This window comes from Podarcis raffonei, chromosome 5 (assembly GCF_027172205.1).
Source record: "Podarcis raffonei isolate rPodRaf1 chromosome 5, rPodRaf1.pri, whole genome shotgun sequence".
Lineage (NCBI taxonomy): Eukaryota > Metazoa > Chordata > Lepidosauria > Squamata > Lacertidae > Podarcis > Podarcis raffonei.
The window spans coordinates 56,711,383-56,733,529 of NC_070606.1; the positions used below are offsets into that span (position 1 = coordinate 56,711,383).

At 43.3% G+C, this 22,147-nt stretch overlaps 1 protein-coding gene across 6 annotated transcripts in view; it reads left to right on the forward strand.

Annotated features, from left to right (window-relative positions):
- The first annotated feature begins 5,596 nt into the window (after window positions 1-5,596).
- SH3PXD2A (SH3 and PX domains 2A) overlaps window positions 5,597-22,147 on the forward strand; it is a 249,449-nt gene continuing 232,898 nt past the window's right edge. For 2 of the 6 annotated variants that reach the window (XM_053389302.1, XM_053389299.1), the window contains exon 1: window positions 8,372-9,389. In XM_053389302.1, the coding sequence (XP_053245277.1) occupies window positions 9,318-9,389 (72 nt within the window). In that variant the 5' untranslated portion in view covers window positions 8,372-9,317. Of the gene's footprint in view, window positions 5,673-8,369; window positions 9,390-14,199; window positions 14,338-22,147 lie in introns of those variants that run through there. The other 4 variants (XM_053389297.1, XM_053389301.1, XM_053389300.1 and 1 more) reach the window with 4 other exon arrangements.

Sequence of the window (22,147 nt, forward strand, 5' to 3'; positions counted from 1 at the left end):
CATTTGCTCTGGTGCGCTGTGGTTTTGGCATAAGAAGTCTTTGTGTGTCATTCCAGCCACCACATAGACTGCTTTATAAATGCATAACTGTCACGTCCACAAATGTGAAGCAAATTCAGATCTGTTGCCAGATACATCACCAAGGGAGGGGGGAGGACACTGCTTTTGTATAAAATTTGAATTTGGTAACTTAGATGTATAGGTGAAAATCTATAAATAATTACTGTATTTAAACAGAAATATTACAATCTGCCTAAAATTTAGAAATAATTACTATATTAGGGAAAGACAACAGCTGACTTGTATGCCTGCTGACCATGTGCTGCTAAATGTGAATGCACAACTTCAAGGCAACTTGTAAATGAAGGAGGGGAAGGCACAAAATCAGATGGGGGTGGAAAGAATCCCAGCTTAAAACAAGATCTTGTTTCTTCCTTCCAGCTCCCAAACCCCAGGACTGTTGTACCGAAACCCCAGGGTGTCAGCCCCCTGGACTCTAATTGGGTGCCAAATCACCAGTGTGAAAGCCAGCCTTGCATGGTAGAACTGCCACCATACCCCTGTTGGTCCCCCAACCCAGGCCAGGGGAAACTCAAGCTTTTTCTGGACTTCTCTGGAATTCTCAAAGACAGGAGTCAACCTACTTTTCTGCTTTTTGAACCCCAAGTCTACAAATTACTTAGCAGGGGATTTTTATTTTTTTGCTGTAAAATTTTAAAGATCTGCCCTATCCTCTCACCCACATTATCTTGATGCCAGAAGAAATGTCTTTTTACATCTTAGCAATGGAATGTTTTCTTGATGCCCTGTATTTTAAAGTGTCCTTCTAGGGGAACAAATGGGAGTCTCGTGGAATGAAATAGATGTATTATCTCATGGCTCCACTAACATAATATCCGTAGGGTAGACCTCAGATCTCCTAGCTCAGAACTTCCAAGTTCTGATTTGTTCGTCTTGTACTATTGTCTCAGGAAGCATGGCAGAACAGGACATGCTAGTATGTGTCTAGCCACAGGGTGGTGCTGTTGAAGCAAACTTGAGCATGAGCTGGAACTTGCAACTGTGTCCCTCAAATACTGTACACACATTTATTGAATGGATTAACAAGCTATTAACATTGGATTTGGCCCATGATAATAACAATAATTTTAAAAAACCCAGAGTGGGCACTGCTTGGAGAAGTGATCAAGAAACCAAGCTATGAAATTCAAGGAGGACTAGAAAGAACTAGTAAAGTCACTGTTACTAAAGCATATTCAAACAAACATAAGAAGAGCCTGCTGGATCAGGCCAATGGCACATCTAACCCAGCATCCTATTCTCACAGTGGCCAACCAGATGCCCGTGGGAAACCCACAAGCAGCACCCAAGCACAAGAGCATGCTCCTCTCCTGCAGTTTCCAGCAACTTTTATTCAGAATTTTATTTTATTCAGAGCATAGCCATCACAGCTAGTAACCATTCATAGCTTTATCCTCCATGAATTTGTCCAAAACTTAAAGCCAGCCAAGTTAGTGGCCATTACTGCCTCCTGTGGGAGTGCGTTTAAATATGTGCAGTGTTGTATTAAGTTGCACTTAAGTTGTATTAAGGCAAGCAGATAAGCCAGGTTCAGAAGCCCGGCTTAGGTTAGTCTCTGAGGCAGGTACAATGTGACTCGAGTTTCAAGCAATGGCATGCAAAAACATGGAGGAAAGGTGTATTATGCCATTTCTCTTCAGGTAGTTTGGACACCTCAAGAACAGGACGTGACGCTCAAGGACACTTCTTTTTTGCTTTTGCAACACTAGACTACTACAACACCTCTGAGCCCAGATGCTAAGCCAGCACGACCTCTGCATGCAGGATGTATTCAAATTACGTAGCATATTTTTCAGAATGCTTCACAAAGGCTTGGGGTTTTATTCACTTAGTTGAAATTTTGAGTCACTTTATCTTATGAAGCTCAGCACTTGTTGGAATATCTTAATCATGCAGAAACCATTACTATGGGACAAGTGTGTTCTTGCTGTCCTTATATGGCATACTGTAGAGTTAGTGCAGGAATGGGGACTGGGCATGACAAATACCTCCTTATGGCAGTGATCTCTTGATTGGGGCACCCAGTATTAGTGAATCAGAATTTTTCCTAGTCTTTGAGCTTCTTTCAACTAAATCAAGATTCTTGCATGTCTAGCATTGTGATTGTGGCAGTTATAGATAACACAGCAGCGGAATAAGAGGGAAGAAGGAAATGGGAAATTGTGATTTCTACAGAAGGCATCTCATGCCAAGGTAGAAAGCATTCTACCAAGGTTATGGAAAATGCTATCTCTTATTGCATAGCAGAGTCTAACCCCCAGTTGTGTATTATCAAATGAATGGGATTAGAGCCTTTTTGTCATAGTGAGTCAGAGTTTCATTTCCCGGCCAGAGTGCATTTTAAATAATGATCTATGAACATATACACCTTGGCAAGGTACTTGACATGTTCCAGTTCCATTAATGGGTTTAGCAAAAGAAAAAGTTGCTGGCCTCATATGGAAATGATCTGACCATCATTGGCTGGTTTGTATAAAGACACAAACAGACATGAGTTTGAAAATCATTGGTTGACAGGTGCTGTTATCCTGAACGTGTTGTATTGTGCCTGGTTTTGCTGATACAGTGTGTGTTTATCTGTCCCTTTCACTCCCTCTGCACAATAAGGAGGTTTCAAAATGTCTGGACAAAAATAGCCACTTTGAAAGTAGCACAGTGAAGGCCTGGTTGTCCTTGTTTGTTTTCTTTCAGCTATTTCCTGATCAAGTTCTCAATTTACAAGTCAAGAAGTTTTAGGCTGCCAGCATTGCAAAGACCACCTGAAATATAGAAAGAAGGGGGCACAGGCACACAATAGATGCTTGTGATCAGAATGGAGCTGGGATAAACCGGCACTTTCCCTCCCATGGGTTGCCCTCATTTACAAATGTGTTGTTTTTCTTCCCTTACAATAATATAAGCAGTTTCCTCCTGCAGTGAGCAGTTGAGATCTACCTTAGCGTTTACAATTGGAACATGGTGGCTAGCCTTCCTTTCTAAAGCTTTGTGCATTGGATCTCTTTACCGGTTTTCAGTTCACTCATCAATAAGCTCTACCAATATGTTCAAAGATGGTGGGGTAAAGTGCATTATTACCCTTAATGTATCTTTTAAAAGGAAGCAAGGGACATTTTCTTGATATTGCTCTCTCTACATGAAATTAATAGGATAAGAGGAATAAGCCACAGGCATCATCCTCCCAGCATGCAAAGATGTCCACACACTAGAGGAACTTTGAAAAAGGGGATAGAGATGCTCATCTTACTGAGCTTCACAATAACTTTGTAAGGATAGCAAAAAAAATTTAATATTCCCATTTGTTGTTATTCCTCTATTTTACAGATGAATCTGATCCATCTGATTCAATTTTCAAAGAGATGAGATCTCACTGCAGTCAAAGTAAGCTCTAGCCTAGGCTTCCCTTCAAAGCAAATCCTGGGTTTACCTTAGACCCAAGGTTCATATGGGTGTCTTGTTTTTGTTTTGTTAATCTAAGGTAGCCATCTCTTTCTCTGTTCTCATTGGGGGTGGTCAAATTCTTAGGTCTGGTTTGGATATCTGGGGTTTCCTCTTGATCCATTGTGATTTTAAAATAATGTTATAGGAACATGATTTTTTGATATTTTTTTTGCAGGGGGGCTGAACATTGTGTAACTGTGAAATTAACCTAATTGGTTAAAACAAGGCATCAAGGGAAACACTATGAATTATTTTCAGAATCTGAGGTAGATACGCATTCCTATGTTTTCATGTGATGCTTCTCTCTATCAACTGATCACCTATCTGAGCCCACTGACACATGAGTTATTGTGATGCACTAACCAATGAGAAGGAACCTCACCTATCCTAAGCATCCTGTGAATATCACATAAAACCTAGTGTGAAAATCTATTGTATATGTCCCAGGGTGATCCATAAGACAGCAGCAGCCTCCAGTTTTAGTACAAAGCATTTGCCTCAACCATTACATTTTTTAAATGTATACTGTAGCGGTTTGTGACTAGTGCTGTGCTTAACATCTGCCTTCCAATTTTCTACCTTTTTATCCAGACATATTGCAATTTCTGTACCCTTTTTATGAGTGCAGGGTGTTACATTGTTGCAAGGTGACTCAGGGTGTGTTTTTCTTTCCAGTAAACTCTTATCCGACACACTGCAGCCTCCCTGGATGCCCATAGTTCCTGATGGGGGGGGGGATGCATAGGAGGGTGTCTTCCCCTGGGCTTGAACTGAAGCTTGGGCATCTGGGAAGTCTATAGAGTGCGGACCACTGATTATTTTGTTGAATTAAAGAAAGGACAATCACAAATATCCCTTGACCACCTCAAAAGCATAGAGGTAAAAAACTTGCACCCTACCCACGAGAATTCCACAAGCTTTCTCTCCCCTTAGATACCTTTCAAACACAATTTCTTTTCTAACTGATGAAGAAAAATGTGGGAGAAAATTTTGGTATGACCCCCCCTTTATTTGCACAACTCTCTGTAGTGCTTTTCACCGAAAGCATTCCAAAGGAGCCATCTACATAAAAATCACTGTCTTGAAGTCTGTTTATGCAGGGCTTGAATATAGACCATGTAATCATTTTCTCCCCGCAGAAATTATTCCATGTGTGATTATCACTGTTGCTAGTTGTATATCCTTGTTTGTAATTTGCCATAGTAATTCGGCTGTTGGCAGTGATACTTGCGACATATTTCCTATGTAGGGTGGGATTCCACCCTATTGCTAATTGCAATGCCATTTTCTGCAAGGCACTTGCACCCAACAGTGTATGTTACTGATGCCGTCATCCCATGAAGTAAGGACTGCTCATGCCATTATTTGATTTAATGTTGTTGTGGTTTGCTTTTTTATTGCTTTGTTTATATTTCATGTTAAATCTTTTCTTGGGTTACAAAAGTACATACATGGTCTCTGTTTTCAGATCATAAAGTCCTTTCTACAGATCAGTTATATTCAGTGTGAGACATGGATGTTTAATACAGTATAAGGGTTTATTTTTCATGTTGTCCCCCATTCTGGGATTGATTTAATGAAGAGTGGGTTTAAAGTCACCTAATTAAATAAAATTACATTTGCACTCAGGGAAATGGCTCCCTAAAGTAAGTCTTGAATTTCCGTATATTCCAAAAGATATTGTAATATTTTAATTTATATGCGTGACTCCTTCCAGAAACCATGAATGGCAAGATTCCAGAATACAGTGGAGTTCTGTGGCAGTCATTGGGCATGTCTAATTAGCAGCAACTGGAACGCTTTACTTATTTGCACACACAGTATCCTCACTGATATGTATCACAGAAGTGCCAAGTGCCCATAAAAGGTAAATATAAAGTTGATAGTGAATGGAGTGGAGTTCGACATCACAGTACCCAATAGATGCAACCTGACCTGTTATTTGGGTGCTCCTGATAGAATTAGCATGATTGTAGAGCTTGCTCCTGTGAATCATGCACCTTGAGCATCATTACTCTTATTTGTCTTTTGTTCCAGGCTAAACATGCCCATCTCCTCCTCAGACACCAAGTCCCTCACCATCTTTGACACCCTTCTCTGGAAATGGCCTAGTTTGTTGGTATCCTCCTTAAACTGGACACAGTTGAGGTGAGGTATGACCAAAGCAGAATAGAGTGGTGCCATTGCTTTTCACGCTTTTGTTGACACAGCTTAAATTGTAGTCAACTTTTTAGCTGTTGCCAAGGACGTTAGGTCTTTAAAAGGATTCAAAGCACAGGTCCATGACATAGATTTGCACAAAAGTTTTATTTCCTAAGTTATATACATGTATGTAATTTTAGGTCTACTTTCAGAGGGAAGGGAAAGGGCAGAAGACCTGAAGTGTGCAAAATACCCAGGGCTCAGCTCCCCCAGATCACCTCCTAACAATGCCCTAAACTCTTACATAGCATTGCTAGCTCATGTAGAGACAGTAGCTTACTAAAAGCCCTTGTTCCTTTTTTCTGAACTTGCTGCTGTGAAGCCAAGTGTCACCAGTCTTACACTTGTGCACCTGATTATTTTGGTAATTTCTACCTTTTGGAGCTAAAATGGTAAATTTATTTTTCTGCTGTTGCAAGTTAATTTCGCCTGCTCAGCATGATATGCAAGAGTTGGCCATCTTTTTGTCATGCAGACAACATATTATTCCTTAGCACTTCAGTCCTAGTAACATTGTGCCCTGCTTGAGATTTTTCTGTTCTCTTGCATGCACAACTCATTATCGACGTCTGAGCTACAGTGGCAGCTGTTCCATTAGGATGAATGTGGCACTGCCCCACCAGCCTAAGTCTGCCCTCAGCCAGCACTCCCCTACCCATCTGCCTGCCTTCTAACTTAACAACCAGTCTAGAGGGTGGCATTGCCTGTCAGCTTCCTCCTCCTTGGTCTAGTGTTGCCCTTGCAGAACTCAACAGGGAGGAGGATAAGATTGAAATTAGATATCACTACCTCCATTGGCTCTGGCTCCACCTACTGCTGGTCTCCCTACTTTCTGCCCTACCAGCCCCACTGGGCACCAGCCACCAACGATGATAAAGACAATAAGATTGATTTGGGTGTGGGTGCAGAACTAACACATGCTATGCCTTCTGAAAAAAACAAGCAAAACATGAAAATCCTAAAGTAGCCTTTTTTTCTGTTCTCAACTACAAGACACCGCAGCACTGAAAGTTACTTTGGCTATGTTGCAGCCAGCCTGCTACTGAATAGCTAGCAGGTTGATACCAGAATAAAGAGTATATGGCAATTAGAAATGAATCCCCTGTGGTTCTTCAGAGGGCTGTCTCATTCTGTTGGGCAGCCTCATCTGAAATCCACAAGGAATACATATTGAGATTCCAGTTGCTTTATACAAGGGGTGTTGTTGTTTAGTCGTTTAGTCGCGTCCGACTCTTTGTGACCCCATGGACCAGAGCATGCCAGGCACTCCTGTCTTCCACTGCCTCCCGCAGCTTGATCAAACTCATGTTCGTAGCTTCGAGAACACTGTCCAACCATCTCATCCTCTGTCGTCCCCTTCTCCTTGTGCCCTCAATCTTTCCCAACATCAGGGTCTTTTCCAGGGAGTCTTTTCTTCTCATGATGTGGCCAAAGTATTGGAGCCTCAGCTTCGGGATCTTTCCTTCCAGTGAGCACTTAGGGCTGTTATCCTTAAGAATGGATAGGTTTGATCTTTTGCAGTCCATGGGACTCTCAAGAGTCTCCTCCAGCACCATAATTCAAAAGCATCAATTCTTCAGCAATCAGCCTTCTTTATGGTCCAGCTCTCACTTCCATACATCACTACTGGGAAAACCATAGCTTTAACTATACGGACCTTTGTAGGCAAGGTGATGTCTTTGCTTTTTAAGATGCTGTCTAGGTTTGCCATTGCTTTTCTCCCAAGAAGCAGGCGTCTTTTAATTTCGTGACTGCTGTCACCATCTGCAGTGATCATGGAACCCAAGAAATTAAAATCTCTCACTGCCTCCATTTCTTCCATTTCTATTTGCCAGGAGGTGATGGGACCAGTGGCCATGATCTTACTTTTTTTGATGTTGAGTTTCAGACCATATTTATACAAGGGGTAGAGGGGGGCAAATCAAGCAATGAGCAAGTTAAATAGTCCATGTTAGGAATGTGAATTAACATGCAAGTAAAGGTGGAGTTTCAAAGGCAGTAGGATGCCACCTTGTAGGTCTCCTTCCAGCAACACCTGCAGCTAAGCTGGTGCCAAACATATTGCTCTGCTTCCCTTTGGACCACATTAGCGAGACTGAGACAGGGGTCTTGTCATTTGAACAGCCCAGGACCTCCATACACACTGCCCAGCCTTGCACCCCAGGGAGGTCACATCGGTGCTGCTAACTTTGACTTCACCCCTGGACGCTCCCGGGACAGTTGGATGCCAGCAACAAGGGAGGGGGGATTGGGGGGGCAGTGGCAATACAGGCCCAACTGCAGACCCCTATTAGGGCTGCTAACCTAACCACCTCTAATAGGAGTAGTCCCCAAAGAATTCAGTCGGGTTTACTCCCAGGTAAATGAGAGTTGATTGCACCCTAATCTCTCTTCCGCTCGCCTGCCTCCAGCCCAAGAACAGCAGTCCCTAAAGGGAGCCGGTTGTTCCGTCTTCTTAAAGAGATCTGTTTCTCGAGTAGATCTCCTCTGCCTTTCTTTTCTCTCCCGTCCCCGGGGAACTTCTCTCCACCCCGCAGCGGCTCGCAAAGACGTTATTTCTGAAGGGGGCGGAGCCGCCCGGGCCAAGCTTCCTCGGCCGCCCAGCGCCCCCTCGGGGCTTGGGCGTGGAGAGGTGATCGCCCACTCCCCTTTCGGATCTCCTGTCCGGGGGAAGACCCGGCCCCCTCCTCCCCTCCGCGGGCGGCAAGCAGAGCCCAGCCCTCCTGCCTCCCGACCGGCCGCCCCCTCCTCCTCCTCCTCCAGCCCCTCGCCTTGTTCGGCGCGGAGTGCAGATCGCGGCAGCAGGAGGCGAAGCCGAGAAGGCAGGGGAAGGGAGCTTCGCGCCCAGCCGCTCGCTCGCTCGCTCGCCTCTCTGCCCCAGCCGGCCCGCCGCCTTCTGCCTGCCTCCTCCTTCCTTCCTTCCCCCGGGGCGGCTGCAGCAGAAGCAGCAGCAGCAGCTGCACCAAGGAGCGTTGCCAAGGATCCGCCGCTGTTGGGCACGAAGCGGGGGCCGAAGAGAACTGCGCAGCGGCGACTCGGGTGTAGGGACGAGGGAAAAGGAGGCAGGCAGGCATATAGACACACGAGCACGCGGGACACCGCGCCGGGGATCCGTGCAGGGACTGAAAAACTTGATCTGCCTTTAGGAGGGGGAAGGGGGGGACTGAATAGAGACTCCCTCCCATCCATATAAACGCAGCCTTGGACCAGAAGGAATCCCCTTAGTCCCACCAGAATATAAGAGCCGAGCTCTTTTGAAAGTGGCCGAAGACCATTTCTGCCCTTTCCTCCCTCCCAGGGCCAAGGGGAGGATCGTGAGCGGTGTGACCAGGCTCTCCAAGATTGGTGCAGTTCCCAGTATATATATATCTAAAGACATCTCCTTCTGTTGAAGCTTGGGGAAGTTTTGCTTCTCTTCTGGTGCCAGCAACGAAGAAAAGAAAAAAGGGGAGAGAGAGAGAGAAGGGAAGGCACCAGCTTCCTAGGAAATCCTTCTTGAGCGCCAAGGAGCCATCCTGAAAGAATAAGCACGCTCATCATAATACAAGGATACATCTGGACTCTGTTTGCATTTCCTGGTTTTCCTGGGGACGAAGATGCTGTCCTACAGCGTGCTGGATGCTAATGTGGTGGACGTGGAAAAAAGGCGAAACCCATCCAAGCATTATGTGAGTACATAGATGGGGGCTGAATAATGCTTGCATGGGAGGGGGGTGCCATTAATGTCCAGTTGTGGCAAGGCAAGGCTGCATGTCCTGGCAATGGGTGTCCTCCTTGAAGCATTTTACAAGGCTGGCTGTTTGGGTTTGCAAAGAGCCAGAGAAATGATTTGGAAAGTGAAGTGGGTGGGATAGGGTTTCTGAGTGTGTGCTGTGCCCCACTGGTGAACTTTATGAAGCACCTTTACCACCAAGGAAGAAGGTGAGCATAGGGGGTTTTGCAAGCATTTCAGTTTGGCGCAATCGTGTCTCTCGGGTGCAGTGTTGTGTAACATAGCCTATATAAGAAGGACACTCGTTTGGAACAGGCTGCACCTTCCCAGGTGGTCTGAAAAGCACACAGGATGAGTATATGGGTGTTGTTTTGTTTTTAAAGAGCTCTTCTCATTCAATTTAAAATCAGTTTTGCAGGCTGTTTTAAATAATCCTGCTGCAAAGTTTGTCTGCCACATCCTTGCTTGTTTTTGATGAGCATTGGTAGCATGCTAGGATTTGGGTGGAGTGTTTGGTGCAGGACAGACATGAACTAGACTAGATGATGCTTAGCTCCTCTCCAGCCCTGAGTCTATAATGGCAGTCCCAGTTTATTCATGCACAAGAATGTTGCCCTCTGGTCAAATTGGCTGACCATTTTTTGCCCTTTCTGTGGAGCAGGAGGCACATGTTGTGTTATTTTGAGCCATCTGGGCTTGTCTGACCCAACTTATTATTTTGACCTGGATGCACATTTGGCAGGGGTGTCCCTCAGTTCCTCATAAACATTCAGTTCTGCTATTCTGGAAGACTGCTTACATTCTCCTGCCCCTGACCCGAGCCTTAGAGGGCTTTTGCACATTGGAGCAAAAGGTAGACTTGAACTTTCCTATCTTCCCATTAATGTAGGGACGTCCACATGATGCCCTCCCCATTCCAGTGTTGCCCTGAACCTTCCATCCTTTTAATACAGGTGTTTTTTTAAACCCTTGGAAAGTCTGAAATGATCAGGATGGAGAAACACCTGCATGTAGTGAGGAGAGGTCCAGGAAAACATTGGGATGGGGATGAAGTCTTGTGGGTGCACCTATGTGAATGGGGAGACTGGTAGCTGCAAATCCAAGCCCGCAGAAAGACAGTGGTTAGGGCATTTCTTCCCAGAGCATTTTGGAATAGCTGTTTAAGGACCTTGAATTTTTCCTAGGTGGGTGTCCCATTTTCTCTGTTATGCTTTATTGGCAAAATTTGTTGCTTGACTTTCTCATTAGAGATCCAAGGCAGTGACCGTACATGAACCCTCAGTTTCTTCTCTTTAGCTGAGCCAGCTCAATCAATGTGCAGTGCTGGTTGTGCTCCTGTGCAGTGCAGGCCAGGACAGGGACATAGTCACTGCAGGACAAACCTCAGTGAAAAGATCCAAAGAGGATGAAAATGTTAGTCACTACGACATGGAGTCCCATGTCTGAGGGCTATATATGCTTTCAGATCTATTGGCCCCAATATTTGAAAGTACCAAGGGTGGTAAATCTGTTATCCTATCCTTGCCAGTAGGTAAGGACTATATATTTTAGGTTAATTCGCATAGGGTGATATTCTGCTAATCAGTGCAAGGATATATGGGCAGTAGGACTTTCATATTTTCCCAACCCTGTGCTCTCCCAACAGCCTCCCAAAATCTCCTCCAGAGGGTTGGGGGAAGAGATTTAGGAGACATGCAAGGGGGGGGGGGAGATGCAAGCAGAAATAATTTCATGGATGAAACAATTGCCTTAATGCCATGTTGCACTCCACCTATAATATTTTCATGGAACTCCAAACTCTGTTTTGGATGTGGGTGAAATGTTTTGCTGGAGCTGTATACTATTTTGCTGGTGTTCCATACCTACAATTTCCCACCAGCTTTGACTACTGAACACAAGCTGGTAAGTGAGCACCAGAGAATAACTTTCCCCTTCCAACTGTTCACTGACAGGTATCAAGGGAATTTGATTAATCCTACAGATTTCAACACTAAACTTTGTCATGTTGTCATCATCCGTTTTGAACGGAAGTGAAATAGTAGATGAGGCAAGGAGTAATCACAGCCTTGGAGAAGGACAAAAAGGCAGGAGTTCTTGCATCAGTCCTGACAGCCAAGTAATGCATAAGAGTGGATATAAAGAGCATTATTAGTATTGGCATCTTTCTCCATATTTCTTCCAAGGACCCTGTGGAAGTAGCCTATCAGATGTGCCGCTTGCTTTTTGTGAATTCAGCCTTAAATGACATTATTTTTCACAAGGTTCAGTTTGCCAAGTTAACCAGGATCTACTTGTAATCTTGTTCATTTTAAAGCTCAGCTTTGCTCCAGACAGCAAAACGTATTGGGCTGGTATTACCACCAGTGTTTCAGAAGACATTCTCTTAAATTGAAAACTGCTGGTGTAAGGGAAGGGCTTTTCTGATTATTAGGCTAAAAGTATATTTAGCCAAGCATTCTGCTTCACACATTGACTAACCAGAAAACCCACAAACCACACAACAAGGCCATAGCTGGCTCCTCCTATTGTGCTTCCCCGGTAGACTGCCACTAAATTTGAAGGTTCTATTAGTCTTGGCAAATCACTACTGGTAGACCTATTCTCCGTGAATACAGTATATCTGATCTCTCCTTAAAACAATTGAAGCCAGTGGCTATCACTTGTCTACTCTATGCTCTAAGAACTAAAATGCATAACATATTCAGCAGTTATGATACAAGATGCAATGCCAGCCATAGAAGTGAACGAGGACAAAGGGTGCTATTATGTCATACAGTTGTTCAGTTCTTTGGTAGTTTGTGCCATAGACAGCGAGTATTGTGGGTGATATTCACATATCTGGGTATAAGTATGAGACAATTCTGTGTCACACTGGGTGCTATCAGGTTGTGTTCTTATCTACCCTTACCTGGAAGTAAGCATGTTAATAGTCAGTTGGACTGACTTTTAAAATGTTTACAGTTTGAGATCCTTCAAGTTCAAAGCAAGTATTTTTCATGTGTAAAACAAACAAACAACCCTCAGTTATAGAGACTGAGTAACTGAATTTAGATCAGGGGTTGCTAATGCAAACCCTGTGGGTGCTAGTGTGCTCTGCCAGTACCACCTATGGCACCTGCAAAAGATTGCAGTAAATATTCCTTCAGAAATCAGCACTGCACCAGAGACTTATTTGCTCTTCCTGCCCAGTTTGTTTGCACTAGTTCTGCTTCTCCTGTATTGGAGACACTCCCTTAAACATGTCCACATCTTATTGGTGCCTTGATTGGACACCCACCCTCCCATTTTGAGGAGAGGTGCAAAGAGCTACTCTGTAAGTGATAATGGTGGATGATGTGGCAGCTGTTTGTGTTATGCCATACCCCCATGGCAGTCATTTTGTGACTGGTGTTTGTGGCACCTTCTCAAATTCCAAAGGTGCCCACTAACCAAAAAAGGTTGGTGATGCCTGCTAGACTTGCATGCTATAGGTAAATGTACCCCTGCCCGTACGGGCCAGTCATGTCCGACTCTAGGGTTGCGCGCTCATCTCGCTCAAGAGGCCGGGAGCCGGCGCCATCCGAAGACACATCCGGGTCACATGGCCAGCGTGACGAAGCTGCAACTGGCGAGCCACCACCAGTGCCGCACACGGAAACACCATTTACCTTCCCGCTATAAAGCGGTACCTATTTATCTACTTGCACTTAGGGGTGCTTTCGAACTGCTAGGTGGGCAGGAGCTGGGACCGAACAATGGGAGCGTACCCCGCAGCGGGGATTCGAACCGCCGACCTTACGATCAGCAAGTCCTACCCACAGCGCCACCCGCGTCCCAGACTTGCATGCTATACTTTTTTTAAAAAACAACAACATTTGAATATTAAAGTCGAATTCTCTTGTTAATAAATGCAAATTAGATAGAAATGCTTGATTAAATTACATGTATTTTTCAGTTGTTACCAAATAGTTTTCATAATTTGGATATTAATTCCAGTGTTTGAGGTCTGGGTAAAAAAAAAAAGTGGGACCTAGGAAAATAAGAGTGCAGAATTGTATTCATCTTTTAAATATTTCTGTGTAACCGTGAGGGCCAGAAACTTGATCTTTTAGCAAAATGAAAAGTTTTGTTTTCAAAATTCCATGGCAGCAGAAAGATTCTGATTTAGTACTTACACAGATTGTTAGACTACTGCCAGTCAGAATGGGATTGTGCAATACTAACATGAGATTTGCTGTGCTCTGTTGAAAAATGTTCCTTGCTTCTACATGAATTAATGAACACTGCAATGACTTAATTAGGGCTTATGATCCTCTCTCCCCCCCCCCATCCCAACTCTCTGGAGGATGCTCTTTGATTTCCCAGACTCAGGTTGTCTGATATATCAAATCGATATTGGCTGACTGGACTCATCCAAGAGTGCTTTCATTTGCAATGTTTAACCTGATCTTCCAGATGTGTATTGAGAATGGGTGATCAAAACCCATCTACAGCCTCAGGCCAAATGCATGTACATGTATGCCTTTTCCTCGTTTCTGTGCATTAGTGCTGGCTAAGTGAATCCAGCTGCCATTATGATATTGTTCCTTTCAGGCCTTTTTCATGTGCTTTATTCAGTCTGGTTTTAAATATCTCACTGTTGCAATGTGCAAAGCTTGATTTTTAAATTTTTTTTGCCTGTGTGGGGAAAATAAATGGTCTATGGCATTTTTCACCCAAGGTCAACATAGCAAAAGGGTTACTTTCATCTTGTTGATTGCCAGCTCTTATCTCTCACTTTCTCTTAGATGTTCGAAACCATATAGGGAGGAGCATACTTGGTTAAATATTTGCCAGTGTGATTCAGCAGTACCTAACAAAACTATACACTGAGCTCCATGATTCCAGGAGATACAGGAGACATCTCCAACCCTAACATATACTAAGTATGTGTAACTTAACTGCATTTGTTCACATTCATCCTTTGCCTGTTCTATAGGCACTTACCTCTTTTCTCTCTCCAAACTTTAGATTCTAATCTTTCTGAGACAGGTCTTTTCCCTATTGGACTGGATCCAAAGATCCATTATAAGAACTCTCTTTGTGGAACACGCCTACTCACCAAAGTGGGGCAGTCTCCCCTAAACTGCTCTGTAAGGATGGAGGTGAGGAGGCTGCAGAAAGAGGGGGAACTTCAGAAAATTGCCTCCTCTCTTCCTATGAGCCTCCGACAGATCTCAAATCCTCTCATTCACAGAAGGGGTCCTTCTGTGAATAGAACGTGTATCCAGCCTGATTATGGCATTGAATGAAAACAATAATATACAGTGGTACCTCAGGTTAAGTATTTAATTCGTTCTGGAGGTCTGTACTTAACCTGAAACTGTTCTTAACCTGAAGCACCACTTTAGCTAATGGGGCCTCCTGCTGCTGCCATGCCACTGGAGCACGATTTCTGTTCTCATCCTGAAGCAAAGTTCTTAACCTGAAGCACTATTTCTGGGATAGCAGAGTCTGTAACCTGAAGCGTATGTAACCTGAAGCGTATGTAACCTGAGGTACCACTGTATGGAGATCTAAAGCAGAGATGAAGAACAACCTTTGGTTGTCCAAGCGTAGTTGGACTACATCTCCCTTCATCCCCCACCCCTGGCCATGCTGGCTGGAGCTATTGGGAAATGGAGTCCCAACAACATCTTGAAAGCTATAGGTTCTCCACCTCTGAACTAGAGAAGTAGAACAGGGTGTATTAGGCTTATCAAGACAAATGTAAGTTGTTACAAGACTGGCGCCAGGCTGTTCCCCAAAGAATAACAATTCCTTTTAAATGGAAAAATGGAAAAGCACTATTTCTGGGTTAGCGGAATGTGTAACCTGAAGCGTATGTAACCTGAGGTACCATTGTACCTTGAAAAATAAAGTAACAAGTTAACACAGAATAGATGTTAACCTAAATACAAACACACACAAGATTTATGCATGCATGCTGCTTTCATTTTTTATGTGTGTGTGTGTGTGTGTGAAAGGCTTGTGTAAATGTTGGGTTGTATCCAGACATGTTTAGAAACATTGAGCTGTATCCAGTACTATTTCAGCAAGGTTCCTCTGGTGCAGCAGGATTTTCATTTTCTCACCTCCCTACACCTGTATGCCCCCCCAACTGCTCTGGAGGGTCCAAAGGAAAAGAATAGGAAGTTCCATTGTACCTATGGAAGTTCCTTCTGCCAGTGGAGCTACAGTGTTGGATATGGCCTATTGAAATCAATGGGACTTAAAGTAGTCATGACCTACTTAGGTCCCATTGGCTATCATAAGTCCCACTTAGTTCAGTGGGTCTGCTCTAATTATGACTTAGTCCGGATTCAGCCTGTCTGAAGGAGACGTTGATGCATAGAGAGAACACAAGCTGCGTCCCCAAGCTCAGGAGTGCTTCTTCATGTGAATAGTATCATCCCTCCCAAGGTTTGGTAATGACATTAAATGTGTGTGCCTAGTTCTTAATTCAGACAGATTTAAATAACCCCTACAATGGTGCCCAACCTTTCTGCCTTTTGTCTCATATGAATGCATGTTGGTTGCAGATATATTGATTGGCCAGGACATGGGTTTTTTTGCCCTGGTGTTTTTAAACTTTCATTGTTTTGCAGCAACTGAAAATTAAAACCAACTATTTTGTCTCTCTTTTTCTTCCCTAGCTTAATGACTAAAAGAAATGATACATTTCAATCTCATGTCACAACTCTTGAGTGATATCATTTGCAATCTAAAATTGTATTTCCTATTAGGTAATGATGAAACCGGCTTCAATAATGGCATTTGGTGCTCAGATGTATAGGCTGCCTTGGGAGGAAACAGCTGGCTTTTACACATTGCATAGGCTGTTTCTTTGTCAACGACCATTTTTATGTCGCTTCCTCTTCACGACCCAGTGTCCATTCAAAAGGAAACAGTTCACAGTTGGAAAGCAGGATTGCTGGAAAGCACTTAGCAATGCTGTGTTGAATGTGTGTGTAATCAAGTGCTTTGATGTGTCTCCGCAGAGCTGACTTCTTGTTTTTAGCCTCAGGCATCAATTATGTGTGAGCATAGGAAGCTGCCTTATAGTGAGTCAGACCTTGTGTCCATCTAGCTCAATACTGTCAATTGTCAGCAGCTTTTTTTCCATGGTGACAGAAACAGGTCTTTCCCAGCTCAGCGGTTCATAGAGTTATAGCGTTGGAAGGAACCCCAAGGGTCATCTAGCCCAACCCCTGCAATACAGGGATCACAACTGTAGCATCCATGACAGATGACCATCCAACCTCTGTATAAAAACCTCCAAGGAAGGAGAGTCCACCACCTTCCGAGGGAGTCCATTCCACGGTTGAACAGCTCTTACCATCAAAAAGTTCTTCCTGATGTTTAGTCAGAATCTCCTTTCTTAAACCTGAAGCCATTGGTTAAGTTCCTAGTCTCTGGAGCTGGAGAAAACTTCCCTGGATCTGGTCACTGTACTTCTGTTGGTGCAGACTAGAATAGCATTAGCTTTTTTTTGCTGCTGCATCACACTGTTGATTCATGTTAAGCTTGTGGTCTACTAACACCTCTAGATCCTTTTCACATCTACAACTGGCAAGCCAGGTGTCCCCATTTTATATTTGTGCAGCTGGTCTTCCTGTCTAAGTGTAGAACCTGACATTTGTCCCTATTGAAATTCATTTTGTTTGCGCCTAGTTCTCCAATTCGTTAAGGTCATTTTGAATCCTGATTCTGTAAGCAGGGATGGAGATCTAAAGCAGAGATGAAGAACAACCTCTGGTTGTCCAAGCGTAGTTGGACTACATCTCCCTTCATCCCCCACCCCTAGCCATGCTGGCTGGAGCTGTTGGGAAATGGAGTCCCAACAACATCTTGAAAGCTATAGGTTCTCCACCTCTGAACTAGAGAAGTAGAACAGGGTGCAGTAGGATTATCAAGACAAATGTAAGTTGTTACAAGACTGGCGCCAGGCTGTTCCCCAAAGAATAACAGTTCCCATTAAATGGGAAAAGGATCCTGAAAAAGACCTCGGAGAGTGACACTCACAGTTTCTACAGTCATAAGGCACAGTAAAGTGATAAAGGGAAGTATGTTTAAATTTCATTTATTTGATTTCAGTTAAAGAGAATGAAGCCTTAAGGCTGCAGTTCTATCCCCACTTACCTGGGAGGAAGCCCAATTCAGAAGAACTTACCAGGGTGGAAACAATTACACACCATTGCCCCCAAAAGCAGGTTGTGGAGGCGAGATGTAGCAAACATAGATTACTATTGTCACATAGTTGGATGAGTCAGGTTGGCCAGATGCAAAGGAAGAAAGGGCTGCTGCATCTTTAATGGTTTTGCAAAAGAGGGAGTTTCACCAAGCAGAGCTTGCATGATAACCCACACTTGATTAAATTCCCTCTTCTATGCACCTAACATAAGATGACAAAATTGTTAAAATAACTTACTCTTTCTTTCTAACACAGTGATGGCCCCCCCAAAAAACCCAACTAAAGTTCTGTTCAGATCTGAACTGTAGTTACCATGGTTTCCTGATCATCCATATTTTATAGAACTCACTTCCTTAGGCTTATAATGGTGATCAGTTAGATAAGCTATTTATTAAACCATGAACACAGGAATATATCTGAGAGCAAAGATAGTGAAATAAAATCCTTTGTTTAGCTTGTATCAAATGTTTTGTTCAGTGCTTCAGCTCTCGCTCTAGAAATCTGATACTTCAGATAATGAATTTTTAAAGAAAAAGCCAAGAATACCCTAGGGGGATATTTCTTTTAAAAATTGGACCTTGAGTGTCTCTGACATGTGATACATCTCCATTCTTCTACCTGGAAAATGTATAAGGTGAATGTAGATTTTGAATTTGCAGATAAACTTTTAAAAATCATCTTTGCTGTATACAGAGTTAGAAAGTGGAATTGGTTACGATTATATTGTCTTTCTCTTGGAACATGGGAAACTTTTTTTGGGGGGGAATGGCAATAATAAAAGAATGCATTTGTAGTTGCACTCTGCTTAGTGTAAATGTTTAGCTTTAATGTTAAACAAAGTTATAATAAGCCAGAACATTTTTTCCTAAGTGAGTGCTTCCTTCTAGACTGGCATGGAGAAATATTATGGTGAGGCACAAACAGCTTGGGAGTAGAGAATGAAACCACTTTTAAATTACAGTGGTACCTCGGGTTACATACGCTTCAGGCTACATACACTTCAGGTTACAGATTCTGCTAACCCAGAAATAGTACCTCGGGTTAAGAACTTTGCTTCAGGATGAGAACAGAAATCGTGCTGTGGCGGCACAGCAGCAGCGGGAGGCCCCATTAGCTAAAGTGGTCTTCAGGTTAAGAACAGTTTCAGGTTAAGAATGGACCTTCAGTACAAATTAAGTACATAACCAGAGGTACCACTGTACACTCTTGTCTCCTGTCCCCCTTTTTAAATCTCTGCTGGCGTTTTTCCACCCGGATCTTGGCATCCAGGGAATTCTTTTTTATACTGTTATTTTTTCTTGCACCCACACCCATTTTTCATAATAAATCCAAAACACCTCCAAGTACTATTTACATCAGGATCACTATAAAACAGTTGAGCACCCTCCCTCTAGCCTGAACCCAGTTCTGTTCAAGGTGTCTCAATACAGCATTTAGTTTTGGTTTGGCAAACTTTTCCCAGGAGGCTTTTGTTAAGCTTTTCCATTACTATAAATAAAGAAAACAGCCTTTAGTGCAAAATGTGGGCAATGTTTAGCACAAGAGGCCTGGGAACACAAAATGGATGACCTCACGCGAGGAGTCTTCCATTGACAACGACTACGAGCTGAGCTGGCTTCTAAGCCAGGCTTCTGGTAAAAGTAAGGCATGCTGCTTTCGTACAAGCAAGGGAGTCTGAACATCTGGAAATGTGGCTGTGAAAATGTCGCATAACATTTTCTGGCAAGCCAAAAGATTACAAGTTGTTATCACTGGGGTAGGGCCAGACCCTGCTGGAGCCCATCCAGGAGTCTGATGTCACTATCAAAGACGTCAGCTACAGTACTTTCCCATGTCATCTCTGTCACTCTTGCCTTCATGCTACTCCTCAGAAGATCTTGAAACACGTTGGTGACCGCCAGGCAAAAATAGTTCATCAGGACTAGGCTTTTTTCACATTCTGCGCTGGAACCAAACCTCAGGATCTGCTTTTTTAACCAAGCTCCAAAACTGCTGGTGTATCAGCACGTGCACACACATCAGTTAAACTAACAAGTGATTGTGTCTCTGCTTTCTTCTGCCCCTTTGCTAAGTTATCTAAGAATTTCAGTATTGGTGATTTCAGCTACTATGCATAAAACAAATTTCTAGACGGGGATGGTGACTAAGTCATAGTCAACGTATTTATATACTGTGTTTCACACAAATACTGCATTTTCTAAAAAAAATACATCTGTGTTCAAAGTGGTTCATGAACAAATCAGAATAGTCTAAATAAAGTAGTACAATATGGATGCGTATTAAAAGCATATCACTGCAACACAATAGAACAAAACCCAGCAATTTAACAGTTCATTTACCATACAGCAAAATATAGCAGAGCATAAAGCTCATTTATCGTCAAACATCCAAAAATAGCACCAAACCTAGTGACGTTAGCAACCACCACCCCCCACCCAAACTCAATCTTCAAGGCCAGAAACTCTCCTGTAAGGAAAGGTTGCAGCCTTTGAGACATTTTAGTTTAGAGAGTAAGGAGAGTAAGAGGGGACATCATATAAGTTTATAACCTTATTCATGGCATAGAGAGAATGGATAGAGAAGAGTTTTTCTTCCTCTCCCAGTTGTTGAGTGTTGGAAGATTCAGGACAGATAAAAAAAAGTACTTCTTCATGCAGTACATGGTTGCTGTTTTTTAGTCATTTAGTCGTGTCCGACTCTTCGTGACCCCATGGACCAGAGCACGCCAGGCACTTCTGTCTTCCACTGCCTCCTGCAGTTTAGTCAAACTCATGCTGGTAGCTTCAAGAACACCATCCAACCATCTTGTCCTCTGTCATCCTCTTCTCCATGTGCCCAACATCAGGGTCTTTTCCAGGGAGTCTTCTCTTCTCATGAGGTGGCCAAAGTATTGGAGCCTCAGCTTCACGATCTGTCCTTCCAGTGAGCACTTAGGGCTGATTTCCTTAAGAATGGATAGGTTTGATCTTCTTGCAGTCCATGGGACTCTCAAGAGTCTCCTCCAGCAGTGCACGGTAGAAGTATACCAATTACCAATTGCTAGGCACCACAGGAGGAGAGAAGGCTGTTGTGCTCAGGCCTGCTTCAGGGGTTTCCTACAGGCATTTGGCTGGCCTCTGTGAGAACAGGATGCTGGATTAATGACCTGATCCAGCAGGAATACCAAGCAGTTGCCCCAAGCCAACAGTAAGGGCAAACACACTTATCTCCCTGCTTTATTGTTGTAGCAAATGTCTAGGTTATTCGTTTATTTTAAATTGTACAATATATCCCAGCTTATAGCCCAAAAGCAATTTAGCTCTTTCTTTCTTTCTTTCTTTCTTTCTTTCTTTCTTTCTTTCTTTCCTCACCTTGTTAATTTGCTTAGTGTGGTGTAGTGGTTAGGAGCGGTAGTCTCGTAATCTGGTGAACCGGGTTCGCGTCTCCGCTCCTCCACATGCAGCTGCTGGGTGACCTTGGGCTAGTCACACTTCTTTGAAGTCTCTCAGCCCCACTCACCTCACAGAGTGTTTGTTGTGGGGGAGGAAGGGAAAGGAGAATGTTAGCCGCTTTGAGACTCCTTAAAGGGAGTGAAAGGCGGGATATCAAATCCAAACTCCTCTTCTTCTTATTCTTCCCTTTTTATCAAGCTACATTCTACATTCATATTTTTGCATAATGAACACAGATGTTTAAATGTATCACGTGCACATCATTTTCTCGGCCTACTATCCATCTGTTACAGAAGGCCCTTGCTTACAGAATCAAGCTCAATGCAATAATAAATAATTCAGGTAGTCCAGAGAATGCGGCAGTACTTCTGTGCACCAGAGACGCATCCATAGTCACGTACATGTTTCTTTCTCTTAAAAAAAAAAGTGTCTTCCATATGAGATCTTGACGCAAAGAAGCAAGGCTGTGACTGATGAATATGCTTTTCTTTGTGCCTTGCGAGTGACGTACATACAACCAGACTTTCATCAGGATACCTGACCACCAGAGCCCTTTAGTATGTGGGAGTTTGGGGGGCAGGTGCCAGGGGTGTTAGAAAATATGAATGTGTCGATTTCTTAGGGTAAAATAAGAGGAGGGGTGGGGAGGGTAGGAAGTTTGTGAGCCCAAGGCTCACTAATGTAACACTAAATCATGGTTTGGCATTACAAGTCATCTGACAGTGTGAAAGTTTGCAGTACCAATGCAGTATTAAACTTAAATGTGAATTTTGCTCCAGTTCTTCTAATGGCAAAGGACTGAAATAGACTGACAGAGCAAACCTCCGTATATCACTGTAGAAATAATATGTTTGTGATTGTGGAGGTTTTCTGCAACTTTTGAATTTAATCCTGCACAGTTTACTTGTTTGAACAGGCTGTTTAATTCTACAACTTGTTAATTCATATTAATATGGCTGCCATTGATACTGAATCAGAGAGTCAATGCTTATAGCTTTTTGTATCTGTGTTATACTGAGACAGGCTGTGAGTTCATCAAATCTAGTGTACCGTTGCATACTCTATCAGCAGCTCTCCAAGGTATCAAGCGGA